The sequence below is a fragment of the Sinocyclocheilus grahami genome, unplaced genomic scaffold (assembly GCF_001515645.1).
Source record: "Sinocyclocheilus grahami isolate Dianchi unplaced genomic scaffold, SAMN03320097.WGS_v1.1 scaffold348.1, whole genome shotgun sequence".
Taxonomy (NCBI): Eukaryota; Metazoa; Chordata; class Actinopteri; order Cypriniformes; family Cyprinidae; genus Sinocyclocheilus; species Sinocyclocheilus grahami.
The window spans coordinates 249,203-276,945 of record NW_015505527.1 but is presented as its reverse complement, the minus strand read 5'-3'; the positions used below and the strand labels follow the sequence as shown (position 1 = coordinate 276,945).

The 27,743-nt window shown below is 36.9% G+C and overlaps 1 protein-coding gene and 2 non-coding genes across 3 annotated transcripts in view; 1 reads left to right on the top strand and 2 right to left on the bottom strand.

The window, feature by feature from the left end:
* LOC107548441 (latent-transforming growth factor beta-binding protein 3-like) overlaps positions 1-19,026 on the top strand; it is a 41,668-nt gene extending 22,642 nt beyond the window's left edge. Inside the window, exons 7-26 of the mRNA XM_016229110.1 lie at positions 2,916-3,035; positions 3,125-3,286; positions 3,906-4,019; positions 4,122-4,135; positions 4,299-4,368; positions 4,631-4,717; positions 4,848-4,973; positions 5,524-5,649; positions 5,756-5,884; positions 6,071-6,190; positions 7,789-7,911; positions 8,134-8,256; positions 9,694-9,813; positions 12,721-12,858; positions 16,671-16,811; positions 17,094-17,252; positions 17,489-17,650; positions 18,000-18,089; positions 18,185-18,316; positions 18,452-19,026. Of these exons, the coding sequence (XP_016084596.1) occupies positions 2,916-3,035; positions 3,125-3,286; positions 3,906-4,019; positions 4,122-4,135; positions 4,299-4,368; positions 4,631-4,717; positions 4,848-4,973; positions 5,524-5,649; positions 5,756-5,884; positions 6,071-6,190; positions 7,789-7,911; positions 8,134-8,256; positions 9,694-9,813; positions 12,721-12,858; positions 16,671-16,811; positions 17,094-17,252; positions 17,489-17,650; positions 18,000-18,089; positions 18,185-18,316; positions 18,452-18,603 (2,408 nt within the window). The 3' untranslated portion in view covers positions 18,604-19,026. The remainder of the gene's footprint in view (positions 1-2,915; positions 3,036-3,124; positions 3,287-3,905; positions 4,020-4,121; positions 4,136-4,298; positions 4,369-4,630; positions 4,718-4,847; positions 4,974-5,523; positions 5,650-5,755; positions 5,885-6,070; positions 6,191-7,788; positions 7,912-8,133; positions 8,257-9,693; positions 9,814-12,720; positions 12,859-16,670; positions 16,812-17,093; positions 17,253-17,488; positions 17,651-17,999; positions 18,090-18,184; positions 18,317-18,451) is intronic.
* trnam-cau (transfer RNA methionine (anticodon CAU)) lies at positions 15,594-15,666 on the bottom strand. The gene has a single exon. It is a non-coding gene; the product is annotated as a tRNA-Met (tRNA).
* Positions 19,027-21,777: 2,751 nt separating the features above from the next.
* On the bottom strand, positions 21,778-21,850 carry trnam-cau (transfer RNA methionine (anticodon CAU)). The gene has a single exon. It is a non-coding gene; the product is annotated as a tRNA-Met (tRNA).
* Between the last annotated feature and the right edge of the window lie 5,893 nt (positions 21,851-27,743).

Sequence of the window (27,743 nt, the reverse complement as noted above, 5' to 3'; positions counted from 1 at the left end):
GGTTGTCATAAAATGTACACATCCATGAGCATTAAATTAACACAAACAAGACGGCTGCCAAAACATTTTCTGTCATGTGGTTTAGGGGAAATATTGCATCCAGCCACAGGCAGAAAAATAGTTTATACTTCTGTTTGCTACATAGCCAGACCAGTGGTTTTTATTTTGACAAGATTATTGAGGATGAAACTCATGTATAGTAGGTGGAGTTTATGATAACTACCATTTGGGCCTCAATTCAAATTTAGAAACCTCAATTCAAAGTCATACTAGAAAAAACTTTGAAGCTACTCAGTACTTAGTATTAATATAAAAATAATATAGTAATTGAAAAAAAACCTGGTTACTCTGATAATGTTTTGACCTTGAGCCTATCACCTTCTTAATGTAGAAACCTACCTTTGTGTTTTCATAGAAAACTTAGTGTATAGCACTGTACAAACTGCAGGTACCTGTCACAATTCGCTGGAGTACGGGAACAAGGAAACAAGAAGATTTCACAAAACGAGAGTCTTTAATAATCCAACAGGGAGACACAGAGCAAAAGGAAGACGTTCACAACGAGTAGGCCCGACAAAGGAAGACTGAACAAACAGGAACTTAAATACAAGGGATAATTACTTAACACAGGTGCACAGAATGACTAATTAACTAAATGAGGACAGGAACATGACCAAAAAAGGGAGCACAGGAACAGATACAGGGGCAAAATATAACAAAACAGGTCCATGATCCTGACATATCGCCCCCCTCCCAGAAGGCGCGTCCTCACGCCGTAGAACAACAGAGGGGGGGCACGGGTAGTAACTTGGGAGGTGACTCAGGAGGAGGACGGACACCCGGGAGGGGGCAGGCAGACAGAGACCAGGGAGGTGACAATAGAGGGAGGAGCCAGGGAGGAAACAGGAGGAGCCAGGGCGGATCAGACGGAGGGAGGAGCCAGGGAGGAAACGGAAAGAACTTGGAACAGGAGGAGCTAAGCAGGACCCAGGCCACAGCCATGATGGCGACCCACGGTGGAGCCGACTGAGGAGCCATGGAGGAGGAATGGCCGCCGACTCGAGGACTGAGCCGGAGCGACAGAGGACTGAGGAGGAGCCGAGGGGATGAAGGAGCCTGACGGAGCCGGAGGGACGAAGGGATGAGGCAAAGCCAGAGGAGTGGAGTCCCAAGGCGAAGTATGGTCAACGCCAGACCAAGGTGGAGCCGGAGGGACGAGGGAGCCTGGCGGAGCTAGTGGACTGCCGGGCCATGGCGGAGAGGAGGGAGCTAGGAGCCATGGTGGAGCCGATGGGTCCACGGGCCGAGGCGGAGTCCGGGGCTTAGAGGATGGAGGCGGAGTCATGGGAAACTCCAGCCATGGTGACGCTGGAGGATGGCAGTCCTGCAGAGCTCACACCGCATAGATGGTGGGCTGAGGGCGAGCAGAGGGGCTGCCAGACAGCTCTCCCTCAGCGGTGGGCTCGGGCATACGCTCCGCGCATCGGGGAGATAGTGGGCTGGGCACTGGGTCGGGAGTGGAACTGGTGAGATTCTCCTGGGAACAGGCGGGGAACAGAGATCCATTTCTCCCCAGTGTCCCCTCCACAAAGGCGGCGAAATTCGCTCGAGGACCATCTTCGGACGACAGCGCTCTGCACGAGATGTTCAAACTGGCGTCGTAGAACGTACAGAGCGCGTCATCTGGGTAGCTGGTTAGAGCAGCGATGACCAGGAACAGTCTGGTATGGCCCTCGGCAGATTAGCGTATCGTCCCAGCCCTATTATTTATCAAGTTATATGTTGCCCTGTGATGGACTGGCCATCCATCCAGGGTGTTTCCCTGCCGGGAGGGTGGGAGGGCGGGCATTTGTAAGCCTCCGGGCTTTCAGGCCAGAACTTAGGAATGGGAGCACTCTCCTCTTCGGTGTGACACAGTCGCCTCGCCATACACAGCTCACCCTCAGCCACGGTGCAGGGGGCGGAGCTCCTCTCAGCGCTCACACCGTCCGCGGCTTTCTCCCTCGCGGCGGGCGTTGTTGCTGGTTCATACACCTTGACTGACATCATTTGCGGTGATGGCTCATCGGGCATGGCGGGCTCCGGCTCTCCCTCAGCGGTGGGCTCGGGCATACGCTCCGCGCATCGGGGAGATAGTGGGCTGGGCACTGGGTCGGGAGTGGAACTGGTGAGATTCTCCTGGGAACAGGCGGGGAACAGAGATCCATTTCTCCCCAGTGTCCCCTCCACAAAGGCGGCGAAATTCGCTCGAGGACCATCTTCGGACGACAGCGCTCTGCACGAGATGTTCAAACTGGCGTCGTAGAACGTACAGAGCGCGTCATCTGGTCAGCTGGTTAGAGCAGCGATGACCAGGAACAGTCTGGTATGGCCCTCGAGCAATCTCTCCCCCTGCTCCAGCAGGAGGAGGTGGTATTCCGGACGGGAGAGGGGATCCATAGAAACAACGGAAACAAAAACGGAGGGAACACACGGAGGTAACTGTATTAGGTCGGGTCTTCTGTCACAATTCGCTGGAGCACCGGAACGAGGAAATGAGGAGACGTGGAGATTTCACAAAACGAGAGTCTTTAATAATCCAACAGGGAGACACAGAGCACAAGGAAAACGTACACAATGAGTAGACCCAACAAAGGAAGACTGAACAAATTGAAGACTTGATTTCTTTGAAGGATAGTCTTTTAACCATTCTAGGCAATGTTAGACCATCTTAAATTTTGCCCATGAGCAGAAACATTCACCCTGATCCTAAACCGATTTCCTTTTTTCCAGTACTTTTTTTTGTTACTTTTTTTCCAGTAATTTTACTCATACAGGACCAAAAATTATTTAAATTTTAAAAAAAAAATTTAGTTTTTTTTAACATATTTTTCATGACTTTTTTCTTGTGCATTTTTTTCCTTTCTCTGCCTTAGACATAAATGAATGTATGATGCAGGGACTGTGTCAGAATGGAGAATGTTTAAACACACAGGGAAGTTTCCGCTGCACCTGCAAACCTGGTTATGTACTGACAGAAAGGACACGCTGTGTTGGTAAGACATAAATGTGTGTGCAAACTTGCATATAACACTAAATACAGAATGGTCAACAAACTATCATAAAGATCTTTTTACTCTCTTAGCATCAACAGCAACAGTTGAGCAGGGGCTCTGTTATCTTATGGTTATGGAAGCAGGGAAATGTGAGCATGCTCTTCCAACACGCCTTTCCCAGGAGATCTGCTGCTGCACTGTGGGTAAGGCATGGGGAAGCAACTGCGAGAGATGCCCACAGGATGGGACAGGTGAGTGTGCCTTTTGAGTGGGGGATGCGCACCATTCAGAATTGATTGCCTTTTAAATTCTAATTCAGTTCCTGAATTTGAATTTAATATGAAGGTAGCAAACGGAATGCAGAATTACAATTCAAATTTGAATGTAGAGAAGTAGAATTAAAATGACTTTAAAATTTGAATAAATTCATTTTAAACAAGAAAAATATTTTTTAAAAACCTTGTTTTGAACTTTAACGTTTAAATATTTAAGAGATGTTTAAAAAGCTACCTATAGACATTTTGTATTTAGTTTGTTTTATCATATTTAACTAATTAACTTTTGTTGACCAGAGTGGAAGAACACTTAATTTCCCAGAATTAATTACCTATGTTGAATTTCTTAGTATTTCAATCCAGTAAATTCCTCCTCTTGTCATTCAAATTCAAATTCCGATTCAACTTCTTTTTTGCCAACTAAATTAAAATTCTAGCTCATAAACTGAAATGGAGTCAATTCTTCAATTCTGAATTTTGCCCAATCCTGTTGTGAACATATGTCTGTATCTTTAAAGAAGGTTTTGACCCTTTGACTAAATAATCTTTGGTCTTTCTCTCTCTAATTCTTCTTTCTCTCTCGCTCGATCTCTAGCTTCCTTTAATAAGATCTGTCCAGCGGGAAAGGGGATGTCTTTCCTGACCTATCATGGCACTCTGTCCATTCAGCCCTTCCTGACCAGTATTAAACACATTAATCCTGACACTGGTACAGACATTTGAATCAGTTCTGAGATAAAGATTCTTTAAGATTGATTGCTGTATTTTTTATTGACTGATTATTCATTGTATCTTTGTGTTTGTGTTTCAGAGGTCAAGTCTCCGGTAAGATTCTGGTTCTGTGCCTAAACTACCAATCGAGGGAAGAATGAAAGCCAAAAGTCATCTTTGACAGAAATCTTGACAGAAGCCACGGTTTTAATAAATATAATTATGGGAGATCAGCTGTAGACAGTTAACTTAATTGATTTTGCTTTCATGCCAACAGGAAATCCCAATTCAGACGACCACGCCCATGCAGCTCTCACCAATCAGCACACACGGGCCACGCCACCCAGGTACACTTTACAAAATGTAGCGATGTTTTTCTCCATAGCTCACATGGTAGTGCAAATATCAACTCAAAATGAAAAATGTTGTATCCATAGCATTAATTATCTGCATTTCTTTTTTCATTTACTCACAAACATTTAAACATTTATTTCTTTTCAAAATGTGTCTTTTAAATGGCTGCAATATAACAAAGAGTGAAAAATTTAAGGGGGTCTGAATACTTTCCGTACCCACTGTACCTCTCCATTTTTGCTTCTGTCTCTTTAGTCATTGTGGCCAGGCCAACAACTCCTCCCATAGTCCATGTGCCTCCAGAGAGTGATTCACATGAAGTGGCCCAGACGCAGGTTTCACGTGAGTTCCGTGACAGCTTGTCAGTTAAATCTGCAGTATTGGTCTATGCAAAGTTCTGTTTGGTAATTTAATAAGGAAAAAGGTTTTTTTTTACAATTATGGATTTTTTCTTTGGGTTTGGGTATCACAGCAATGGATGACTGCAAGCTGAACAGAAATATATGCGGCCATGGAGAGTGTGTGAACATGCCAAATGGTTTCATGTGCCACTGTTACACTGGATATCGACCACATGCACAGAGAAAGAGTTGTGTGGGTGAGTACACACATGTAAATACACAAACATACTTTACAAACAATGAAATCACAGATGGATGTACTCTGAATTAAATGCCTGCATTTGTAGTGCATAAAATATTATACACTACCATTTAAAAGTTTGGGGTTGGTAGTTACTGTTTTTTTAAAGTAAAAACAGTAATACTGCAAAATATTATTACCGTTTAAAATAACTGTTTTTTATTTGAATAGATTTTAAAATGTAATTTACTCCTGTAATGGCACAGCTGAATTTTCAGCTGCCTTTACTTTAGTCTTAAGTGTCACATGATCATGTTGATTTGGTGCTCAAGAAAAATGTCTTCTTATATCAGTTGTGCTGCTTAATATTTTTGTGGAAACCATGACCCATTTTTCAGGATTCTTTAATCAATAGAAAGTTCAAAAGAACAGCATTTATTTTAAATAGAATGGTATAGTAATTGAATGGTAGTGTATAATGTTTAATGAAAGTACTATATAAGACAACTATATTACACAATAAAGATAACATAAAAATATATACAATGTTCTCACTCTTTCTGTAGATGAAAATGAATGTGACTCGGAGCCATGTGGTAGAGGCACCTGCATTAACACCGTGGGTTCCTACAGATGCAACTGTTACAATGGCTACAAACCTGTGGTGCATCATGGGAAACGCAGATGTATTGGTAAGTGACCAGCATTGTCTATTCAAAGGCAGTGGACAGCTACTATACTGTATATATGCGAGTATCAATACAGATGGCTAACACTTGTTTGGATGCATGTTTTCAGATGTAAACGAGTGCTCTAAGCCTGATATCTGCGGAGTTGGAGGGCATTGCACTAATTTGCATGGATCCTATAAGTGTGAGTGTCTGCCGGGCTTCCGGAGCAAATCACGCAGACAACCTCTCTGTGAAGGTGAGGACACCCACCCATACTATGCATAGGCACAAAACACCTAATTAATGTTAATTATAGACACCTATAAACAGTTCATGTTCATCCAATATGGTTTATTCTGTTTTTTATTAGCAGTGTATTTAAATGTCGGTGAAGATTTGTGAGAGTCTCATTGTCTATGCTGTTGCTGTCTTTCAAATGCAGACATTAATGAATGTTCGGACCCGAGTATCTGTCCTAACGAACAGTGTGAGAATACTGTTGGATCCTATGAGTGTATACCCTGCCAACCTGGATACCAAGCACAGGGAGGAGTGTGTTACGGTCTGAATACTTACACACATACAGAGACAAACGTGTAACCACTCACAAACAGTTTAGTTCACATTCTTAGAAATATAGGGCTAAGGCCAGTCCGACTACCATCAGCTCCTCGCACAGACTTCCAGACATTTCATGACTAAACCAAAACAACTCTCTTTTCACTCCCCTTTGTGCATGCCATTTACTGTCATTATATTTTTATTATATATTATTATTTTTATCTATTGGCCAAGCTGCTCTCTAGATATTGGTCATGGAAAAACATGTACACTACTATTCAGTAATTATAATTCTCTTTGTAATAATATTGTAATAATATTTTACAATATTACTGTTTTTACTGTATTTTTGATCAAATAAATGCAGCCTGGATTCGCATAAAAAACTTATTTCAAAGGCATTAAAAATCATAGAAATTTTTTCACACCAGATGAGAAGCACAATGTAGGCTGTAATCCATTCCAAAAAACATGACAAAAATTCTAGTTAGTAGCGTAATCCATTACATTACACATTTGTGGTAAAATAATCAGACTACTTTTTGATTACTTTTAGATTACTTTTGACCTAACTCGTTTATCAAATAGATTTAAGTAGTACAATCTTGTACCATATTGATAAAAAATACAAAGAGTTTGAAAATATATTCCATTCGTTGTGATTAACAACATTAAGTGCATTAAACATTACATTATGTAAAGGTTTTCCAAACGGGTTCGTAAAGGAACTGCAGTGGGTTTGTGAGTTTAACAAAACGCTAATAATTAATTAAATCATAAAACTGTAAAATTAAAATAAACTACGATCAAAATAAACCCAATAAAACTCAAAATAAAAAAATATATATTAAAAATATTTTACATCTACCTGCATGTCATGTGATCATTAACCAACATCAGAGAAATTTGAACATGCAAATGTGTTACTTAATTATTAAAATATTATTTTAAAATCTCAGGAATACTTCAAATAAATATATTAGGTGAAAGGCACTCAGATGACAAAAAAAGTTTGGGAATCCATGAAAAAAAACATAGTAATGTGAATTTGTGCATTTTAATGTGTTTAAAAGATTAAAGTCACAGTAATACGTGGTCAAATAATGGTCATAGTATGATGCAATGGTGAAACACTTTTTAAACCTGCAATAATTTTTGTAAATCCAGTGGTCAAATGCAGTGTAGCCACCTAGTGACTGGTCTTTGTGTGAATATCCACAAAACTGGAATTTCTGATTGTATATAAGCAGTAGACTATTTTAAAAAGGAACATTCAAAAGATGAAAAAGAGGAATATCAGGAGGATTCAATAAATTATGAATAATTTATGGTTATTGTGTTAATAATATGTAATCATGTCATCAATAAAAAAGTAACTGTAGTCTGATTACAAGTATTTTAAAATGTAATGTAATGAAATTACAAGTACTTAATATTTTAATTTAATTACTTAATCCAGATTACATGTAGTCAGATACTACCCAGCTGGGATTGTAGAAAATGTGATGAGTGTGGGGTGTTTTGACAAATAAAGTTGACAATTGCGTAATCTTACAAGATATGTCTGTCTCTCTCTCTCTCTCTCTCTCTCTCTATTAGATGTCAATGAGTGTCAGAAGCGTGGTGTTTGTCTGAATGGCCGTTGTGAGAACTTGGCAGGATCATATCGATGTCTGTGTAATGAGGGCTTCCTGCCTGAGACTGACAGCAAAGGCTGCAGAGGTCAGTGGCACACAGCCAATAAAACTAAACAACATGTTGGTTAATGGAAACTTAATCTTGCCGTTCAGAATGGTTTTAAATTATATTTTATTACTTCCTGCACAAGGGAATTCTAAAGAGAATAAATATACTGTGCAAACACAACTTTTCGACATTTATGTAAACAGAATTGAGCACGTGTATATGTTCTTGAAAGTTATGTGTCTGTTCGTCTCTCCACAGACATCAATGAGTGTCAGGATAACCGTCTGTGTGCTAACGGTCACTGCATTAACACTCAGGGATCATTCAGCTGCCAGTGTTACACTGGTTACCAGCCTACACAAGAGGGAAGCCACTGCGAAGGTCAGCTAGTAATTACTAACCCAACGCTGCGAGTCTCATGAACTTAATACTGCACATAATACTGCAATATCTGTATACTACAGTACAAATTGTATAGGGGCTGTAATGCACTACATTTAGTCATTTAGTCATTTAGCAGACACTTTTATCCAAAGCGACTTACAATTGGGGGATACATAAAGCGATTCTTCTTAAAGAGGCAAACAGACACAAGAAGTGGTTGTAATACCAAGTTCTTAGACATTGTTCAAATAAGTACAAGCTAGAAAGAGAAGGAATAAATAAAGAGAGAGATTTTTTTTATTTTTTTATTTTTTTTTTAGTCATACAGACACTACAGACATTTTCAATTTAAGTCTGCAGATTTTGGGTAGATGGAATTTTCACAGAAAACCACATAGTGTATGATTCCATCCATTTGAGGGATATGAAGCATGGTTGAAGCATGCCAATTGTAGAGCACATATCGTTTTCATTTGTCATACATTTCCTAGGCACATGTTTCTGCAGGAGATTGCTGTGTTCAGAGTGACTTGAAAGTCTGGTATTGTGATCTGGTGGTGACGTTTAGTGTATAATGCACAGTTTTTCTTGGTTACCATTTTAAAATTCAGCCATTGTATGATGCATAGTGTTTTAAAATCTCTTCAGATATTAAAAAGTTGTGTAGTATATTCCAGTCTTTAGCATGGCCAGAACACAGTACTGACCAATCAGCATTCAGGATCAAAAATATCCTTCTGTATAACAAACATTTACAATAGTTAAACATTTATGTGGTCTAAAATATAAAAGTCCGAATGAAGTGTTTTATGCTCAACAAGTATGCATTTATTTAAACAATAGAAACAGTACATTTTGGAAATATTATTACAATTTAAAATAACTATTTTCAGTTTAAATATATTTTAAAAATCTTTTTCACCCAATTTTTATTCATCTTGTTCACCCAAAAATGCAAATTTTGTCATTGTTTACTCACCCTCATGTCGTTCCAAACCTGTATACGTTTCTTTCTTAAAAGAAGATATTTTGACAAATTTTGAAGAACCAAATATTTGCTGGTCCCCATTGACTTCCATTGTAGGGAAAGAAATACTTTGGAAGTCAATGGGGACCATCAACTGTTTGATTTCCAGCGTTCTTCAAAATATCTTTTTATGTTCAACAGGTTTGGAACGAAATGAGTTTGAGTAAATGATACCAAAATTTTGGGGTTTTTTTGGTGAACTATCCCTTTAACATGATAAATGTCCATTTTGATAAATTTAGTGCATCCTTGTTCAATAAACGGATTCATTTTATTTGGGGGGAAAAACCTAGTGAACTTTTGAATGATAGTGAGCATATATCTTTTGTAACCCTTCTAATACAGCTGAAACGATTCACTAATGCACACCATACGTGAATCAGTACGAATATTTTTGATCTCTTTAGATATTAATGAGTGTGAGCGAGCTTCCAACTGTCAGCGAGGACGCTGTATCAATACGATGGGCTCTTACCGCTGCGAGTGCCAAAAAGGATACATGCCCGTCAGTGGGCGCCGATGCCAGGGTATGGGATTTCACACTTTTTACATCACCACAGGGCCAGTTCTAGACATTAGAAGGCCCTAGGCAAAATTAATTTTCAACATTTAATTTGGCATATTTTTACTTATACAGTACAAAAGTTAGGATACATTACTATTTTTAATGTTTTTGAAAGAAGTATCTTATGCTCATCAAGCCTGGATTTATTTGATCAAAAATACAGAAAAAAACAATAATATTGTGAAATATTATTACAATTTAAAATAATGTTTTTCTATTTTACTATACTTTAAAATATATTTCTGTGATGGAAAGCTGAATTTTCATCAGCCATTACTCCAGTCCAGTCAGATCTGTGTCACATGATCCTACATAAATCATTCTAATATGTTGATTTATTATCAGTGTTACAAACAGTGCTTAATGTTTATTTTATAAACTGTGATACTTTTTTCAGGATTTTTAATTATTAAAAAGTTGTTTACAAAAAAACAAATATTAATCTTTTATAAAAATATAAGTCTCTTTACTATCACTTTTTATCTATTTAACATATCCTTGCTAAATATTACTGATTTGTTCTGTATTTTTGATCAAATATATGCAGGCTTGATGAGCATAAGAAATTTATTTCAAAAACATTTTAAAAAATTTGAATGGGTCCATACTTTTGACCGGTACTGTATGTACATATCAATCAAACTTTATCTAATCTCTTTTTTGTTTGATAAAATGTTGTTGTTGTTGTTATTATTATTTTGCTGTTTTATTCAAGTTATTCACAGTTCCAGAATACCACTTCAGTAGATGAACATAAGTGCCTTTATGATTTTTCCCCCTAGCTCGGTATGTGCAGGATTTCCCCCTCCCATTTGATCAATATTGACTACAGATATTGTCATATTATTAATATCAATTATATGATAATGTATTGCATTGTTACCTTAAATATGATATATATACACACAAATCAAGTGGAAGAGAAAGACACAATCACTACTAAGCAGAAAAAAGTTATTTTCTAGTTAGTTGAAACTGAAATTATAAGTGTTATGTTAGAGCAGTAATGTAATCATCAGCAGAATTTAGACGATACACCTGAGATCTTTTAGTTGAAACATTTAAAAAAAAAATTCTAGTTTGTTTGCTTTTTAACTTTGAATACAAACTTCTCGGCTTTTACTTTTTTGCTAGTCAGCTCCCGACGCAATGTCATTCATTGTACGCGCAAATTCAAAGCGTCGCGTCTGGGCACGTCAACGGCGCTCGTGCTCTTTTATACTCGTATTAAAGCAGTCAATGATCTTTCCAGAAATTACACTGATCGACAGAACAAGTTTATATTTAGAATGATGACAACTCACACACCTACATTAGGACCTATACTTCTTTGCGTGCCTATTTAGCCTTTTGCTTCAGCACCTGAAGGATGTGTTTAGTCTCTTTACTATCACTTTTTATCTATTTAACATATCCTTGCTAAATATTACTGATTTGTTCTGTATTTTTGATCAAATATATGCAGGCTTGATGAGCATAAGAAATTTATTTCAAAAACATTTTAAAAAATTTGAATGGGTCCATACTTTTGACCGGTACTGTATGTACATATCAATCAAACTTTATCTAATCTCTTTTTTGTTTGATAAAATGTTGTTGTTGTTGTTATTATTATTTTGCTGTTTTATTCAAGTTATTCACAGTTCCAGAATACCACTTCAGTAGATGAACATAAGTGCCTTTATGATTTTTCCCCCTAGCTCGGTATGTGCAGGATTTCCCCCTCCCATTTGATCAATATTGACTACAGATATTGTCATATTATTAATATCAATTATATGATAATGTATTGCATTGTTACCTTAAATATGATATATATACACACAAATCAAGTGGAAGAGAAAGACACAATCACTACTAAGCAGAAAAAGTTATTTTCTAGTTAGTTGAAACTGAAATTATAAGTGTTATGTTAGAGCAGTAATGTAATCATCAGCAGAATTTAGACGATACACCTGAGATCTTTTAGTTGAAACATTAAAAAAAAAAATCTAGTTTGTTTGCTTTTTAAGTTTGAATACAAACTTCTCGGCTTTTACTTTTTTGCTAGTCAGCTCCCGACGCAATGTCATTCATTGTACGCGCAAATTCAAAGCGTCGCGTCTGGGCACGTCAACGGCACTCGTGCTCTTTTATACTCGCATTAAAGCAGTCAATGATCTTTCCAGAAGTTAGAATGATTTCTGAAGGATCACGTGACACTGACGTCTGGAGTAATGGCTTCTGAAAATTCAGCTTTACCATCACAGGGATAAACTACATTTTAAAATATGTTCAAATAGAAAAGAGTTATTTGAAAAGAAATTGCAATATTTCACAATATTACTGTTTTATTGTTTAAATGCTGCTTTGGTGCGTATAAAAGATTTATTTAAAAAATATTAACAAACTTTGGAACAGTTTTGTGTAAAAGTACAATATTTTGTACAATGCCATGATTTGTTTGCAAATACAATTAAAAAAAATACATTTTTGATAAATTATTAAATAATTGTAAATCTTATGTGTTGTTATTTTTGTCATGCATTGTAATGGGCTATATAATTTAGAATTTTGCTGTGGTTCAAGCAGTCGTTATTATATTAGATTATTTTTCAAAACCACCAAAAATAAAATTAAAAGCATTTTTCAGAAAACCAGTATGATACTGATATTGAACAGGAAAGATTTTCTGTGCTGCTGTACTGCCCGCTAGTGGCAGAAAGAAGGATTTTTTTTGTGTCAGCCACTAGGGAGCAGTAGAATAACACCGGTACAGCACCCCATTTGACATACCAACACATCAATAAACCTTCATCTTTCATATTTGTCAAACTCAAATGCATTGTAAAATTCCTTAATAGTATTTTGTGTCTCTTTCCCCCTGTAGATGTGGATGAATGTCATGACGAGTCCCTGTGTACCAACGGATATTGTGTGAACACCCGAGGGTCATTCTACTGCACCTGCAACCCACCCTGGGTCCCTGATGCCTCTAACAAGAAGTGTGTCTTTCCCACAGTTACAGGTATGTGTTTATAATCAAGTGTGTCACACTTGGTAGTAAAGCGACTAGGGCTGTGAATCTTTGGGTAGACAGCGATTCATCGATTCGATTCACGATTCATAGGTTTTCGATTCGATTCAAGAACAATTTTTGCAAATTTAGAACGATTCGATTCAATTCACATTTAAATTTGATTTGATTCGATTAATGATTCGATTCTGCATTCTTTAAGTGCATTCACAGGATTATTTAAATTCTTACCCTAAATTCTTTAAATGCTTAGTCAGGGGGCAAACTACACAGCAGCCAGAACCATAGGTTAGAGAAAAAAAACACTTTTGTCCATTGTTAGATGCTAGATTAATGATGCTATGGCATGACATGGCATACGTAAAAATGTATGTAAGCCAAGATTTTAAAAAAGAGCTTTAAAAGTATTATGTATAGGCTTAACATTTTGTCACACCAGGGACGTAGCCTTCATTTCAGAAGTGATAGAAATGTCAAATACCATAATTTTATGTATGTATGTATTATTATTATTATTATTATTATTTATAAATTTTTTTACAAGGAATTCTTTTCTTATCTATTACTTTGAATTTGCTATAAGAAATCAAATACACTGCTGGACAATAATCAATCATTTGTAATCTATAATTTTTTCCTAATGGCAATTTTATGATTGTTTATACTACAAACAGTTATTTAAATTTTCTGCACAGAATAAGGTAGAAAATATACTTTATAGTTTCTGTACTGTAATAAATTATATGTCAATTAGCACTGCATCATTCATAAATTGTATTTATTTATTGTCTTAAAGTTTCAGTTCATTCTGCTTTTTATTCAGATTAGCTACAGATATAGCCTGGCACGTCTTAAGTTCTATGAGCACGAGATCACTTCTCTTTCAGGGCGAAAACTTCTTTATCTCATTTTCATAAAATAAAATGCTATAGTATTTAACTTTTCCTCTCCGTCAGCGAATGATGATCCTGAAAGAAAACGCGCCTGCTATAGCAACAAGCGCTACTTTCATGCATCTGATTCAGATAAACCTTGCGCTCTTATTTCAAGGTCGTTGTTAATGCTGTGGTTATTTTAACGGTTTCCTTCGTACATTCGGTTCAACGACATTGTTAAAACACATTTCTCATTCAATGGAACTGTGCGTATGCTTTAGACACTTACATTTTTTGCTCCGTCCATGCAATAAATGCAGCCTTCTACTGCTCAGGTAATGTCGTCGGTATGACCGAGAGCCATTGAAAAACTACATAAAAGTAAAACTACTTCACTTTAACATTACTGGCCACGAGTAGGCAAAGGAGAGATCACACATCAGCTGCGTCAGTGAGACGAATGCAGGCATAAATAGTGGAGTGCGTTAAGGAGAGATGCGAGGGCACGAACACTGTTCAAGGTCTCCATTCATTCGTGCTTGTAGTAATTTAATGTGTATATATTTTGAAAGCTTTGAATCGCTATAGAAATCGCAATTCATTCGATTCTTAGCGTTTTTAAATCGATTACGTTTGAAATCATGTTTCAAGATCGATGCATTGCATCGTCAGGGTTTGTAATCGATGCATCGAGAAAACAAGTGAATCGTTACAGCCCTAAAAGCGACCCTAAAAGCAGGGGTGGATTTAGTGAATTGGGGGCCCCAGGCAAAATGTAGGAATGGGGCCCTATACATTTGCACACATTTACCTAGAACAACCTTGAGGTTCCTTTTTTGTTGTGATGCTGCTGCTTAATGGTGCCCCATAGTTGTGTCCAGTGTTTCTACATTTTTCATCTACATGTTATAATGGCTTTCTTTCATGTTTTAGACCACAAAATAGCAATTGATTAATAGTTGAGATACAGGTTTTCACAAAAACAAAATAAATTATAAAATGATAAACCTCACAATTGAGCCTTTAAACCATTTTTTTAAAGAAAAGGGATGAGTCTGAAGTTTAAATTATTATATTGATTAAAAACGGGGTTATGTGGGTGGATTTTCGAATTGGTCTGAACAAAATCTGCAGATGGGATTATTGAAAATGCACATTCATTCTCTGCCAGCAGGAGGGGCTTTCGGAGCGGCAGAAATATAGCATTTTCCCCGGTAACGGCTGTAAGCAAAGCAGCACTGCGTTCATAAAGGCTGCTTTATCAAATCAAATGAAAATGCCAGCGGAAGACAGTCGGTTCCCTACAGAGATTCATTCATATAAAAAGTTCACTGATGAGTTACCAGCGGTAGCCTGTGTGCCTGGGCTCATACACTTTCCAAAGGCTGTCTAATTCTAAACTTTAAAATACATTTATTTGTAGTTATTTTAACTACACATTTAAATGAAACTGAAAAAAATAAAGAAAAGGAAATTATACACACCCCCAAGGATTATATCAACCAAAAAAAGTAACTGTATGCGTCCTCTACTTGGGTCCTTCTCATAAATGAGTAAGCGGCATTTAAAATGATAAACATATAATACACACTGTTGCTCAATATTTAATTACAGCCTCATATGCATGATATTTTCATTTGCTACAAGCAGTATACACTAGAAGCACATTCAACTCACACACGCAGACATTTGTCATGGTAATAAAAACCGTGAACAACAACCGTTCACATGTCCGCGATTAATGCACATCTTGAATATGAAAAGCATTTTAGGGGGCCCTTGGCTTTTAGGGGCCCAAGGCGGTCGCCTACTTTTGCCTAATGGGTAAGTCCGCCTCTGCCTAAAAGTTTCTGCCCCGTGTGAGGCTCGAACTCACGACCTTCAGATTATGAGACTGACGCGCTGCCTACTGCGCCAACGAGGCTGTGGCCTGCATTTGCTTTATGTAGTGACACAGCTACATGTTTCTTACACATAATGTATCTGTAAAGGGGGCCCTATCAGTGTGTTCATAAAAACCCCAAAAGGACCTTTAACCTTTATGGATACAAATGAAATAAACAATTTAGCCTACTAAAAATAATAGTCTACTGTACAGAAATTGAATAAGATAATCAAACGTAAATAAAACACTGCATAGTCATCACCATATTAATTAAATATATATTGATTCTTATAAGTTACGAAAGTTATTCAGTGAAGAGCACTGAATGATTCACTCTTAACATTTTTGTGTGTATTAGTCCATTTAAGCCCACATCTGAAGCCCAAAGTAGCCCAGTTGTTTGTGTTTTGTACCGCCTCGGAATGCTCATGCAGAAAGTCGTCTGGGAAACAATGTCTTTTTCCTAGCTCAGTGCGTTTTTAGCTGGGGTTTTTTCCGTATCCGGCAGGAGACTACATATAACGTCAGTCACGTAACATTACATGTTTTGACTGATTTTGATTACATAGGAAGGGTGATAGCACACCACTTTTAAAGCATGGTGTTTTAGGGAAATTTATAATGTTACCAATTATTTGTTTTAAATCAATTCTGTTCTTTTGAAATGTTTATTTCTTAAAGAATCCCCGAAAAAATTGTTTTCTAAAAAATGTTACACAGCACCACTGTTTACATAATAAGAATGTTTCTTAAGTATCATATCAGCATATCAGAATAATTTCTGAATGATCATGTGACACTGAAGACTGTAGTAATGGCAGAGATGGAATAAATAACATTTTAAGCAGTTTTTAACCGTTTTTCTTTTTTATTCTACTAATATTTCACATTTTTCACATTTTTTTAAATAAATGTAACATGTAAAATTTAATAAGCCTTGGTGAGCAAAAGAAGACCCCAAACCTTTGAACGGTAGCCACTAGCCAATGTATTTTTGATTTATTTAAAAAATAGTGTTACTGATGTAACATTTTTTGCTTCAGGTGTGGATGAATGTCTGGACCTTGCTAATTGCAAAAATGGCCACTGTGTAAACACCCAAGATTCCTATTATTGCATCTGCACTCCTCCCTGGATTCTGGCAACCGACCGTAACAGCTGTGTCACACTTGAGGAGCAGGCGGGTGAGTATAGTTTTACGGGAACATCACAGTCCTAATAAAAAAATGGCATGAGTTCTTATAATGTAATGTACAGAAGGTCTGTTTTATTATGGCACAAAATGTGCTGGGCTATTAATTTCCTAAGAAATTCAACTGCTCTTCCTGGACTAGTAAAGATGAAATAACTCCAGGCATTTATCGAAGTTCTCACCCAAGACTGTGTGCTTCTGATGTCTCTCTCCTTGTCTTCCTCCCTCCTGCTTTTCTCTCTCTATCTGTCCTTCTCTCTGTATATCTCTTTAGTAACGGGTGTGTCTGTGGTGCACCTTTCAGATGTGAATGAGTGTGAAGATCCCTCCTACTGTAGGAACGGGAGATGTGTCAACACTCCCGGCTCCTTCCACTGCATTTGCAAGCAGCCACACACCTTCAGTGCAGCCCTCAAGCAATGCGTCTATGATGGTGGGTATCACAAGTGATTGGTGGAAACTGTTTTTTTTTGACAGTCCATAAGTTATTGCTCTGAACCTCAGTTTTCCACTTGACTGCTGAGCATGGACCATTAAAGGTGTTTTAGCAGTGTTAGCTTTGGAGTTGACTTTGTTTCCATCTACTTTGCCATTTCTTCTGTGAAACCTCTATGTATTTTGTTTCTTTTTTCGTGTCCTCCATCATCTGCTTATCTCTGTCTTTCTCAGACCGCACTGCAGCACATAAGGACATATGTTTCCAGGAGGTTGATGAGGATCTTATGTGCACTATGCCACAAAATGAGCTAACGGTGACGTACTCCGAGTGCTGCTGTCACTACGGTCGAGGCTGGGGCCCAGAGTGCCGGACCTGTCCAAATAGAAATTCAGGTATCGCAAAAAAAGGCTGCATATATTTGATCAAAAATACAGAAAAACAGTACTATTGTAAAATATTCTTAATGGTTTTTCAATTTGAATTTCATTTCAAGTATTTACTGTTACTTTTGATCAATTTAATGCATCCTTGCTGAATAAAAGTATTAAATTCTTTAAAAAAAAACATCTTACTCAAACTTTTTTTTAATGAACGTAAGAGAAAAAAACATTTGTCAGTGTTGAATTTTCTTTTTTACATTAGCAAATCAGGTAGAAAAGGATGAAATTGAGATGTACTAAGATGAAATGAAATATCAAACATAACTTTCCTTTATTCTGTTTCGGTGTGTGCACTGTGCAGTGCTTTTTAACAGGTTGTGTGAGATGCATTTGGAGACTGAGTCTGACGGAGAGGGGGACTTCCTGGCAATTCTCTCCAATTACAACCCAGGTGACCTTGCCAGTGTTATTCACCTTGCGCTAAATAGAAAGACTCAGAACTGGCTGAGTTATTCATGACTCTTTCTGTCACTCTCACTTGTTCAGAGGGAGACAGTTCAGAGGAAGACTCAGACGAGTGTAGCTGTGCTAATGGACGGTGCGTGCGCTCCTATCTGGGTACGATGTGCGAGTGCAATACTGGATTTGTACTGGACCACTCGCGAACACGCTGTATAGGTGAGTATGAATGCAGATCCTCAAACACACCCACACATAATCATTAAGGTCATGTTCCTGAAGTCGACATATTTCATCATTTGTAAGTGTATGGATAGACATATTTTGAGGCTTTTTCTCTCTTTCTTCCTCTAGATATCGATGAGTGTGCGGGCCGAGGGACAGGGCAGAGTCCCTGCAAGAATGCACGCTGTATTAACACCCTCGGTTCATTCAAATGTCACTGTAAACTCGGATTTGTAGTGGCACGCCGACCAAACGTGTGTATACGTGCTAGGGCTCAGTAGCAGCACTGCAACTCATCCACACAGTTAACGCTTCAACAGCCCACACTCGCTCTCATGTACATACAGAAAAATTCAGATGCCACCACTAATACACATCGTCAAATCTAGTATAACTGCAATTATGAACATTTACCCATAAACACACACAAAAAAACATTTCATGTTTCGCATTCTCATTTCCTGTTATGTCCTTATGTTGGGAATGAATCATTAACTTCTGAAATATTAAGATGTTGCTTTTATTGTATACTTTTATTCATATCTGTTTGCACCCAATTGAAAATGTGTTTGTTGCTGGATGAGGGATTGTCATTGGATGAAATGTGTCTTCTAACTTAAGTGGGTTCATTTTTTTTGTAATTATGTTGCTGCTCAGCACGTTTTGGTTAACTTTATTATAGCTCAATATTTTGTTAAATATTGTATTTTTTCTGTATTTCTTAATTTTTCTTCTTTTTTAAGATTTAAATTTGTAAGACTTTCAAGTCTTTTTTTTCTTATTGGTTTCTGCCCTCTTTCAGTTTGATAGCAACGATCATTTGATTATTGTGATATTTCTTTGTTTGTATTGATGTCTGTTTGTTGTTCACCATGGATAGTGTTTTGTTCTATTAATTTGCTTTGTACATTGTTTTCTTTATGTGATAATGCAACCGTTGTCATCTTTCTTTGGTTGCACTGAGAACCTTATCGCTTTTATATGAAGTTAGTCATTGACAAAGATGCCAGTGATGATTTTGGTTTTCTGAACCATTTAAATTGTGCAAAAATGTTGTACTGAAACAGAATGAAAAAAAAAGTTTTCAGCTTCTTAAATACTTTTTGCTTTCTTAATGAGACAGAACTGCAAGTTTATTTTTCACAGAAAAAAAACTAGACCTAATAACTACACAAGTGCATATACCAAAGAAATGAAGATACATTAATAAACAAGAAAAAATAAGTCAAACTCAAAGCTTAGTGCTGCTGACTGATTTTCTCTATATATTTGTCCTTTTTATTTCATTAATTATAATTAGGCTGTAGCGGGTGTTTTGGTGTAGGAAATTGGGGCCAATTGTACTAAGACAATGGCAGTGGCTGTACGGTGAGGGAAAATTTGTCAGCTTGTTTATCTTTCTATAGACATTATACCTAATTGAACACAAAATATTGGGTCTACTCTCAATCATATCAACTACTTGGTTCCAAAAACTGGTCTAATTTCGCTTTAAGTAAGAACTGCTGCTTTGAAAATTGCATCATTACACTCGTTCAACTACCAGCTGTAGTATCATCTGCTCAGACACTTCTAAAAGAGAGAAAGAAATCAAGTAACAACAATAGTAATAGAGCTACTATAGCACATGCTATTTTGTGCTAAGATGAACAAAATGATCAGCTCTTAGATTTATTACATTATGATGTGATTGGTTTACAGGCTGTCAATAACTTGTGTACAGAGATGGAAATATGCTTTACATAACCATTACTGAAATGTAACTATATTGAGGGAACTTGTTTAAAAAATAAAATACAAGCACCTTGTTTTGGTGTCAGTTTACAGTCTTCTTCATATTCCACACTTCTTTCCTCAGAGAGTCAGTATTATGGTCATGCTAATAATGTTGAAAGTCTGTGGTGTTCTGCCTCCGCCTAGTGGCAAAATCAACAACAATCTTTTTTGTTTCTGGCACTAGGGGGCAGTAGAACAACACAAATATAACATTGTTTCTTTCTGAAACAGACACATCCACGAAGACACATTTATAAAACGCTTACATTCAAGACCAGTGTTGCCAACTTAGCAATTTTGTTGCTAAATTTAGCAACTTTTCAGACTACCCTAGCAACTTGTTCTTCCAAAAGCACCTAGCAACAAATTTAGCTATTTTAAAATTTTATTTGGCTACTTTTAGCAACTTTTGATAAGTGGCTTAAACAATAAAAAGGCACACATTTGCCATCTAAATTTCACAAAAAGAGGAAACCAAAGATGCCTAGCAGTACACACATCACGTGAATTAAGTTACTGCTATTTGCAATCGTTCAATTTGATAATAATAATAATAATTGTTAATTTATGATACACCTCGTAGCTTGTACCTGTGATTGTTGATCAGTTAGTACACTGTAAGAAAAATATCTAGAAAAATGGAAAAGGTACTATACATTTTCCAGGACATTATTCGTTATCCATCATCCGTTGTAACCCAAACCACAAAATACAATGCGTAATTTAAAATGCAGGTAAAAACCGGTGAATTATTTTCTTAGAGTGTAGCATACTGACTACCATCTAAATTTCACAAAAAGAGGAAACCAAAGATGCCTAGCAGTACACACATCACGTGAATTAAGTTACTGCTATTTGCAATCGTTCAATTTGATAATAATAATAATAATTGTTAATTTATGATACACCTCGTAGCTTGTACCTGTGATTGTTGATCAGTTAGTACACTGTAAGAAAAATATCTAGAAAAATGGAAAAGGTACTATACATTTTCCAGGACATTATTCGTTATCCATCATCCGTTGTAACCCAAACCACAAAATACAATGCGTAATTTAAAATGCAGGTAAAAACCGGTGAATTATTTTCTTAGAGTGTAGCATACTGACTACTAATACACTGCTTAAAACTATAATTGTTCAGAATGTGTAGTTTTACTAGTTTACTAACTAATAAAAAAAAACTTGTAATCGTTAAAACATTTGTAAGTGTTCAATAATTCAGTGTTGTATATAAAAAAGTTATTTATATTTTAACATTATATTATGCATTTATATTATTTTACGAACAAATCTAAATGAACAAATATATATTTTTAATGTAGTGACACGATTTTGCGTCGTGATTACGTAATGACGTCATCACGCAATGACATCACAACGTCATTTAGCAACAAATCGAACTTCCTTTAGAAACTTCCCCTGAAAATTAGTTGGCAACACTGTTCAAGACTTTCTTCATATAAACCGTAACGCTTTATATTGCCAAAGCATTTCTAGTTCGTTTCTTTCTCTGTCTGTAACGTTAGATGAAAGTCATTATACCCCGTTTACACTAGTGCGTTTTCGGTTTAAAACGCATAACTTTTGCTACGGTTACGCCTGTCGTTTACACTACTCCGGCGTTTTCGTGTGTATACATGAGAGTGTATTTGCCGTTTTAATGACTAAAAGAATCTGTGCCCCGTGTGAGGCTCGAACTCACGACCTTCAGATTATGAGACTGACGCGCTGCCTACTGCGCCAACGAGGCCACGTGAGCGTCGCGTGCAGGGGCACGTGATCTAGTGTGGACCAAATCTGTTGCTTTCCGTTGTGCTTACCAAAGCAACAGATTTTGACCACACTAGTGACGGGTGAGATTACACTATTCTCATCCGTTACATTGCGTGCTATTTCTTTACATTTCAAACTGTATTGTCACCCGTGAGTCGTGAAAATTGTTGCGGTCAAGAACCATCATCAGTTCAGCTCGCTACCATGATTTAACACAGGACCAATCGCGTGCTCTCTGACCAACCTGTTACAAGTCATTCCGCCAATCAGCGTCATCTTCGTAGAGTAGGTTGACTTTTGAGCACAGCAGGTACCCAAGTCATTTTCTTCATTCTTGTTTTGAGCCAGACACATTTTTAATGATACGTAGCCTACATCAGATGTACAGGATCTTTTATTGAGTTGTATTGATCAATATTGATCAATGATCAGGTTTATTGTGGTTACATTTTTCTATTTTTTGAGCTGTTTATTGAGTCTGGTCAAATTTAAATGTAAACATTGTAGGGGAAAAAATGCTTATTACAAGCGATTTGTGTCTTCTACTGTTTCATAAGCATTAAATGGACAGTTCCGCCAAAATATAAATCCTGTCATTATTATATCAACCTTGTGGAAAACAAAAGAAGATATTTCGGTAACACTTTACTTGAAGGGGTGTGCATAAGACTGACATGACACCTTCATAATCATGACATGACACATGTCATGAATATGAAGGAGGTTTTATGCATGTTTATGACAACTGTTATTAAGTGTCATTCGCTCAGTTATGTCATTTTTAATGCAAATATGACATTGTTTGACCTAACCCTACCCCTAACCATAGCCCATAACAAAGACATCTCAAACAATGTCATCTTTGCATTAAAAATGACATAACTGAGTGAATGACACTTAATGACAAATGTCATAAACATGCATAAAAAACCTTCATATTCATGACATGTGTCAGGTCATGATTATGTAGGTGTCATGTCAGTCTTATGCACACCCCTTCAAGTAAAGTGTAACCGATATTTCCCATTGACTTCCACTGACTGATTACCATTGACTTCTATTGTATGGATAAAACCAGTTGAAACTGGTTCCACAGAAGAAAGAAAGTCATGCGGGTTTGGAATGACCCAAGGGTGAGTAAACGTTAACAGAATTTTCATCTTGGGTGAACTAACCGATTAACACCTTATACTGGGGGGGGAAAAATCAACAGTCATTATCTGAATTCATTATAATGAATTAGTTATTTATTCAAAATTAATAATTACAGGTTTAGTTATTAGTTATTTATTCAATTAGTTGTTTATTTACATTTTAAAACAAATACTACATTTCAACTCATGAAACAATTAACCAACATTTGAATTGAGTATTTTAGTCGGGCCCAATAAAATCCTTTATAAACACAACAAGAGCTAGAAGGCCACATACAACCAAGATGCTACCCATAGTGATGGCAGAATAAATAGTTTTATGCGACAGGGGCTTCTTGTCCTGGCCTCGTCTGCCTGTAGTTTTCTTAGTAGTAGATTTGGTTTGACATTTACCTGTACATGGCGATACAGACTTGTGTGGATGAGTTGTCAACTTCTCAAACACTTTAGCAGTCTGTCTCTCTGGTGAAATGGTGTTTAAATCATTTACAATGGATTTAATTGTAGTTAATACATTTGATTTTATTGTTATGCCTGTACCAGCTGTACTTAATTGTTTTCCCACTGTTTTTGCTTGTTTTCCAGTGGCAGTTTGAATCATAGTTATAAGATTTATACCAGTAGCCTCATTTATTGTTGGACCATTTGGAGTCTTTATAGCTTGAGGAGATTTTTGTGGTCTAACTGTGTTTTACACTTTACTTGAAGGGGTGTGCATAAGACTGACATGACACCTACATAATCATGACCTGACACATGTCATGAATATGAAGGTTTTTTATGCATGTTTATGACATTTGTCATTAAGTGTCATTCACTCAGTTATGTAATTTTTAATGCAAAGATGACATTGTTTGAGATGTCTTTGTTATGGGCTATGGTTAGGGGTAGGGTTAGGTCAAACAATGTCATATTTGCATTAAAAATGACATAACTGAGTGAATGACACTTAATGACAAATGTCATAAACATGCATAAAAAACCTTCATATTCATGACATGTGTCAGGTCATGATTATGTAGGTGTCATGTCAGTCTTATGCACACCCCTTCAAGTAAAGTGTAACCGATATTTCCCATTGACTTCCACTGACTGATTACCATTGACTTCTATTGTATGGATAAAACCAGTTGAAACTGGTTCCACAGAAGAAAGAAAGTCATGCAGGTTTGGAATGACCCAAGGGTGAGTAAACGTTAACAGAATTTTCATCTTGGGTGAACTAACCGATTAACACCTTATACTGGGGGGGGGGAAAATCAACAGTCATTATCTGAATTCATTATAATGAATTAGTTATTTATTCAAAATTAATAATTACAGGTTTAGTTATTAGTTATTTATTCAATTAGTTGTTTATTTACATTTTAAAACAAATACTACATTTCAACTCATGAAACAATTAACCAACATTTGAATTGAGTATTTTAGTCGGGCCCAATAAAATCCTTTATAAACACAACAAGAGCTAGAAGGCCACATACAACCAAGATGCTACCCATAGTGATGGCAGAATAAATAGTTTTATGCGACAGGGGCTTCTTGTCCTGGCCTCGTCTGCCTGTAGTTTTCTTAGTAGTAGATTTGGTTTGACATTTACCTGTACATGGCGATACAGACTTGTGTGGATGAGTTGTCAACTTCTCAAACACTTTAGCAGTCTGTCTCTCTGGTGAAATGGTGTTTAAATCATTTACAATGGATTTAATTGTAGTTAATACATTTGATTTTATTGTTATGCCTGTACCAGCTGTACTTAATTGTTTTCCCACTGTTTTTGCTTGTTTTCCAGTGGCAGTTTGAATCATAGTTATAAGATTTATACCAGTAGCCTCATTTATTGTTGGACCATTTGGAGTCTTTATAGCTTGAGGAGATTTTTGTGGTCTAACTGTGTTTTTTTCACTTGTTTCAACTTTAGATGGCCCTGTTCCTGCTGTTTTTGGTCTTTTTATGATGGTGGTTGGTGCTAGTTTTCCTTCAGTTAAATATGCTTTTGTTTCAGTCCTAGCTACTTCTGTCCTAAATGTAATGTCTGGTCTAGTTTGGGTTGTTGAAATGTAATTTGTTGCTCTTACTGTCACTGGTTCTGGTATCGGAGTCGCACTCCTGATATTAACTGTAGCTGTTATAGTCAGAGCTAATCTGGTTGTCCCTGATTCTTGTTTGGGTGTGATGCTTATTTCTGCTGGTTTCTCAAATATTGTAACATCTGTTTGTATGATATCACTTTCACTTATTCTCTCAGGTTCGGGTGTTTTGTGAGCTGTATTTATCAATGTTTCCACACTGGCACTTTCTTGTATTTGTGTACTTGTGGTGACTGTTGTTTCTGCTGTTTCTCGTCTTTCGGCGTTTTTTGTTCCAGGTAAAGTGTGTATCTTAACTTTCTCTATGGTCCCAGACGAGACGATTGTTTCCCCAGCTGTAGATCTCACTGCTGCTGTCTCAGCTATTGTTTGCCGAGAGGGTTCGGCAATAGCAACGGATGAAGCTCTTGATACCACAGATGATCCAGACATCATATTCACTGATGCAGTTCCAGGAATATTTGTGATTATATGTGCCTTCGGCATGTTCGGCACACCTTCGGTCACATCTGATGCACTCGCTAATGTTGTCATCTCTGTTCGAGCTGCATCTGAGTTGACTGTGAATGAATTTACGGAATACTTCATTCTAATCTCAGATTGTTGAAACCTAGACATGAATAAAAAAAACCCTGTAATCATTAAGAACTCTTACTAGACTGTCACATATTTTTAAAGGACTATAAAAATTTGCACCTCATTATCCAAGACGCCAGCATTCCAGTCACACTGATCACCACTACATAAAGAATGTAAAGAAGAAATTAATACTAAACAGATCAGTATGATGATACTGATGGATCTTTATCTTATGATAACCCATAGGTTTTTGGGGTTTATCATTAACTGTGTTTAATTCACAGTTTGTTCAGTGATTATGGTTCTCCTTTTTAGGTCTACAGAATGTACAGGTTAGAAAAACATGTGATGTGTTTGGTAATATTTGGAATTTTTATTATTCGTCAATCACCCTCACCCACTGCTATACTGTAGCTACTGGTCATTGGCCTGTGACTCAGTGATGCTTCATTGTCCCAAATCTTTAGATAAAACAGTAAAGGCATATAGTGACTCCCTAGTCTAAACCCAGGAAAAAGAAATCGTATTGGTTTCCTGTTCATGACTGATATTCATTGTAAGGATTTTGCTGTAATTCTGAATTTATCAGATGTGAAACCACCAACCTACAGAGATGACCAGCACACAGACAGATCTGGCAGCCATTCATTCTCTCTCTCTCTCTCTCTCTCTCTCTTTCTCTCTTTGTGGCCTGTGTGGAACAAAAATAACTCCCACAATTAATCTTTACAGCATCCAAAATGAACTGTGTGCTCATTTTTACTCTGCTGTTGAGGTGATTAACATCTATTTTTCTCTTCACTGAGAATGTGTTGTTATTTAAGACGTTCTATCTTATATATCCAGTGCAAACACGCTAATAAAAGAAGTTGATTTTTAGTTGAGGTTCAACATATTAATAGTTTTTGTCAACATATATCAAACATTTTTACACTTATTAATCGTGGGTATTCTGCATGATTTCCGTTATACTGATTATAGCTAAACAACTTAATATGCCTTGAAACTCTTGAAATGTTTTTTTTTAAAATATATATTTACACATCATGTCAAAAGCACATCACTATCATAATATATAACACATAAGTAAACAGAAAATATCATGTATATATATATATATATTCTCACAGTTCAGAATATATGATTTCTGTAATAGTTCTATGTTAATCCATTATAGACCATGTACCATATGTTAAATCCCCTCTATCACAAAGCATCCTTCAAACATTTTAATACTTCTCAAATGACAAATTGCAGATTTTATTTTAAAATCACACAGTTACAGTGCTATTTATGAAACATAATTAATAAACATATTTACCGGTGCCAGGAAGATCAATAGTACTGTGTCTCCAAAGGTCTCCTGTGACACCAAATGTTAGAACTCATGCATCTCATTCGATTTGCATGTTAAATAGAAGTATCAAGGCACCTTGTCCTCTAAGAATGACGAATATGCATGTGTCTGTTAGTCTATCCATCCATAGGTCCTTCATATTTATGTTTAGATGTCAAATTGTAGACAATGGTCTTAATGTAAAGTGACTCACAGTAGACTAATTACAGAGACAGTTTGTGTGGAAACACCTGGGGTTTGGTGCCTTGCTCAAGGACACAGTGATGACAAAGCAAGATTCTGATCTCTATATTTTCAATTCATGATGTGGGAGGGGATATAAAATACCACGGGGCATCAGACACATAACATAAAGTGGTACAGCCACTTGGTGAAAATTGTGTAATTGGACTCAGAGGCTGGGTTCAGTAAACAAGGTTATTATGTTCTACTGCTCTAAATCAGTTTAGCCACTCGGGGGCGCCATCACCAACCATCACTGACTGCTACACTGTGATGCTATTGTTGGAGAAAAAGAAGATGATATTGATAAAAGTGTGATTGAAATGATCACACTCCTTTCTTATTTATCCTTGCATTCATCAGCCTCCGCATCCCACTTGTCATCTGTCTCTTTTTGTCATCCCTGAGCATAGCATGTGATTAGGTCTACTGTGAGTCATTCCTCAGCTCAGAAATACTTTCTCTTTT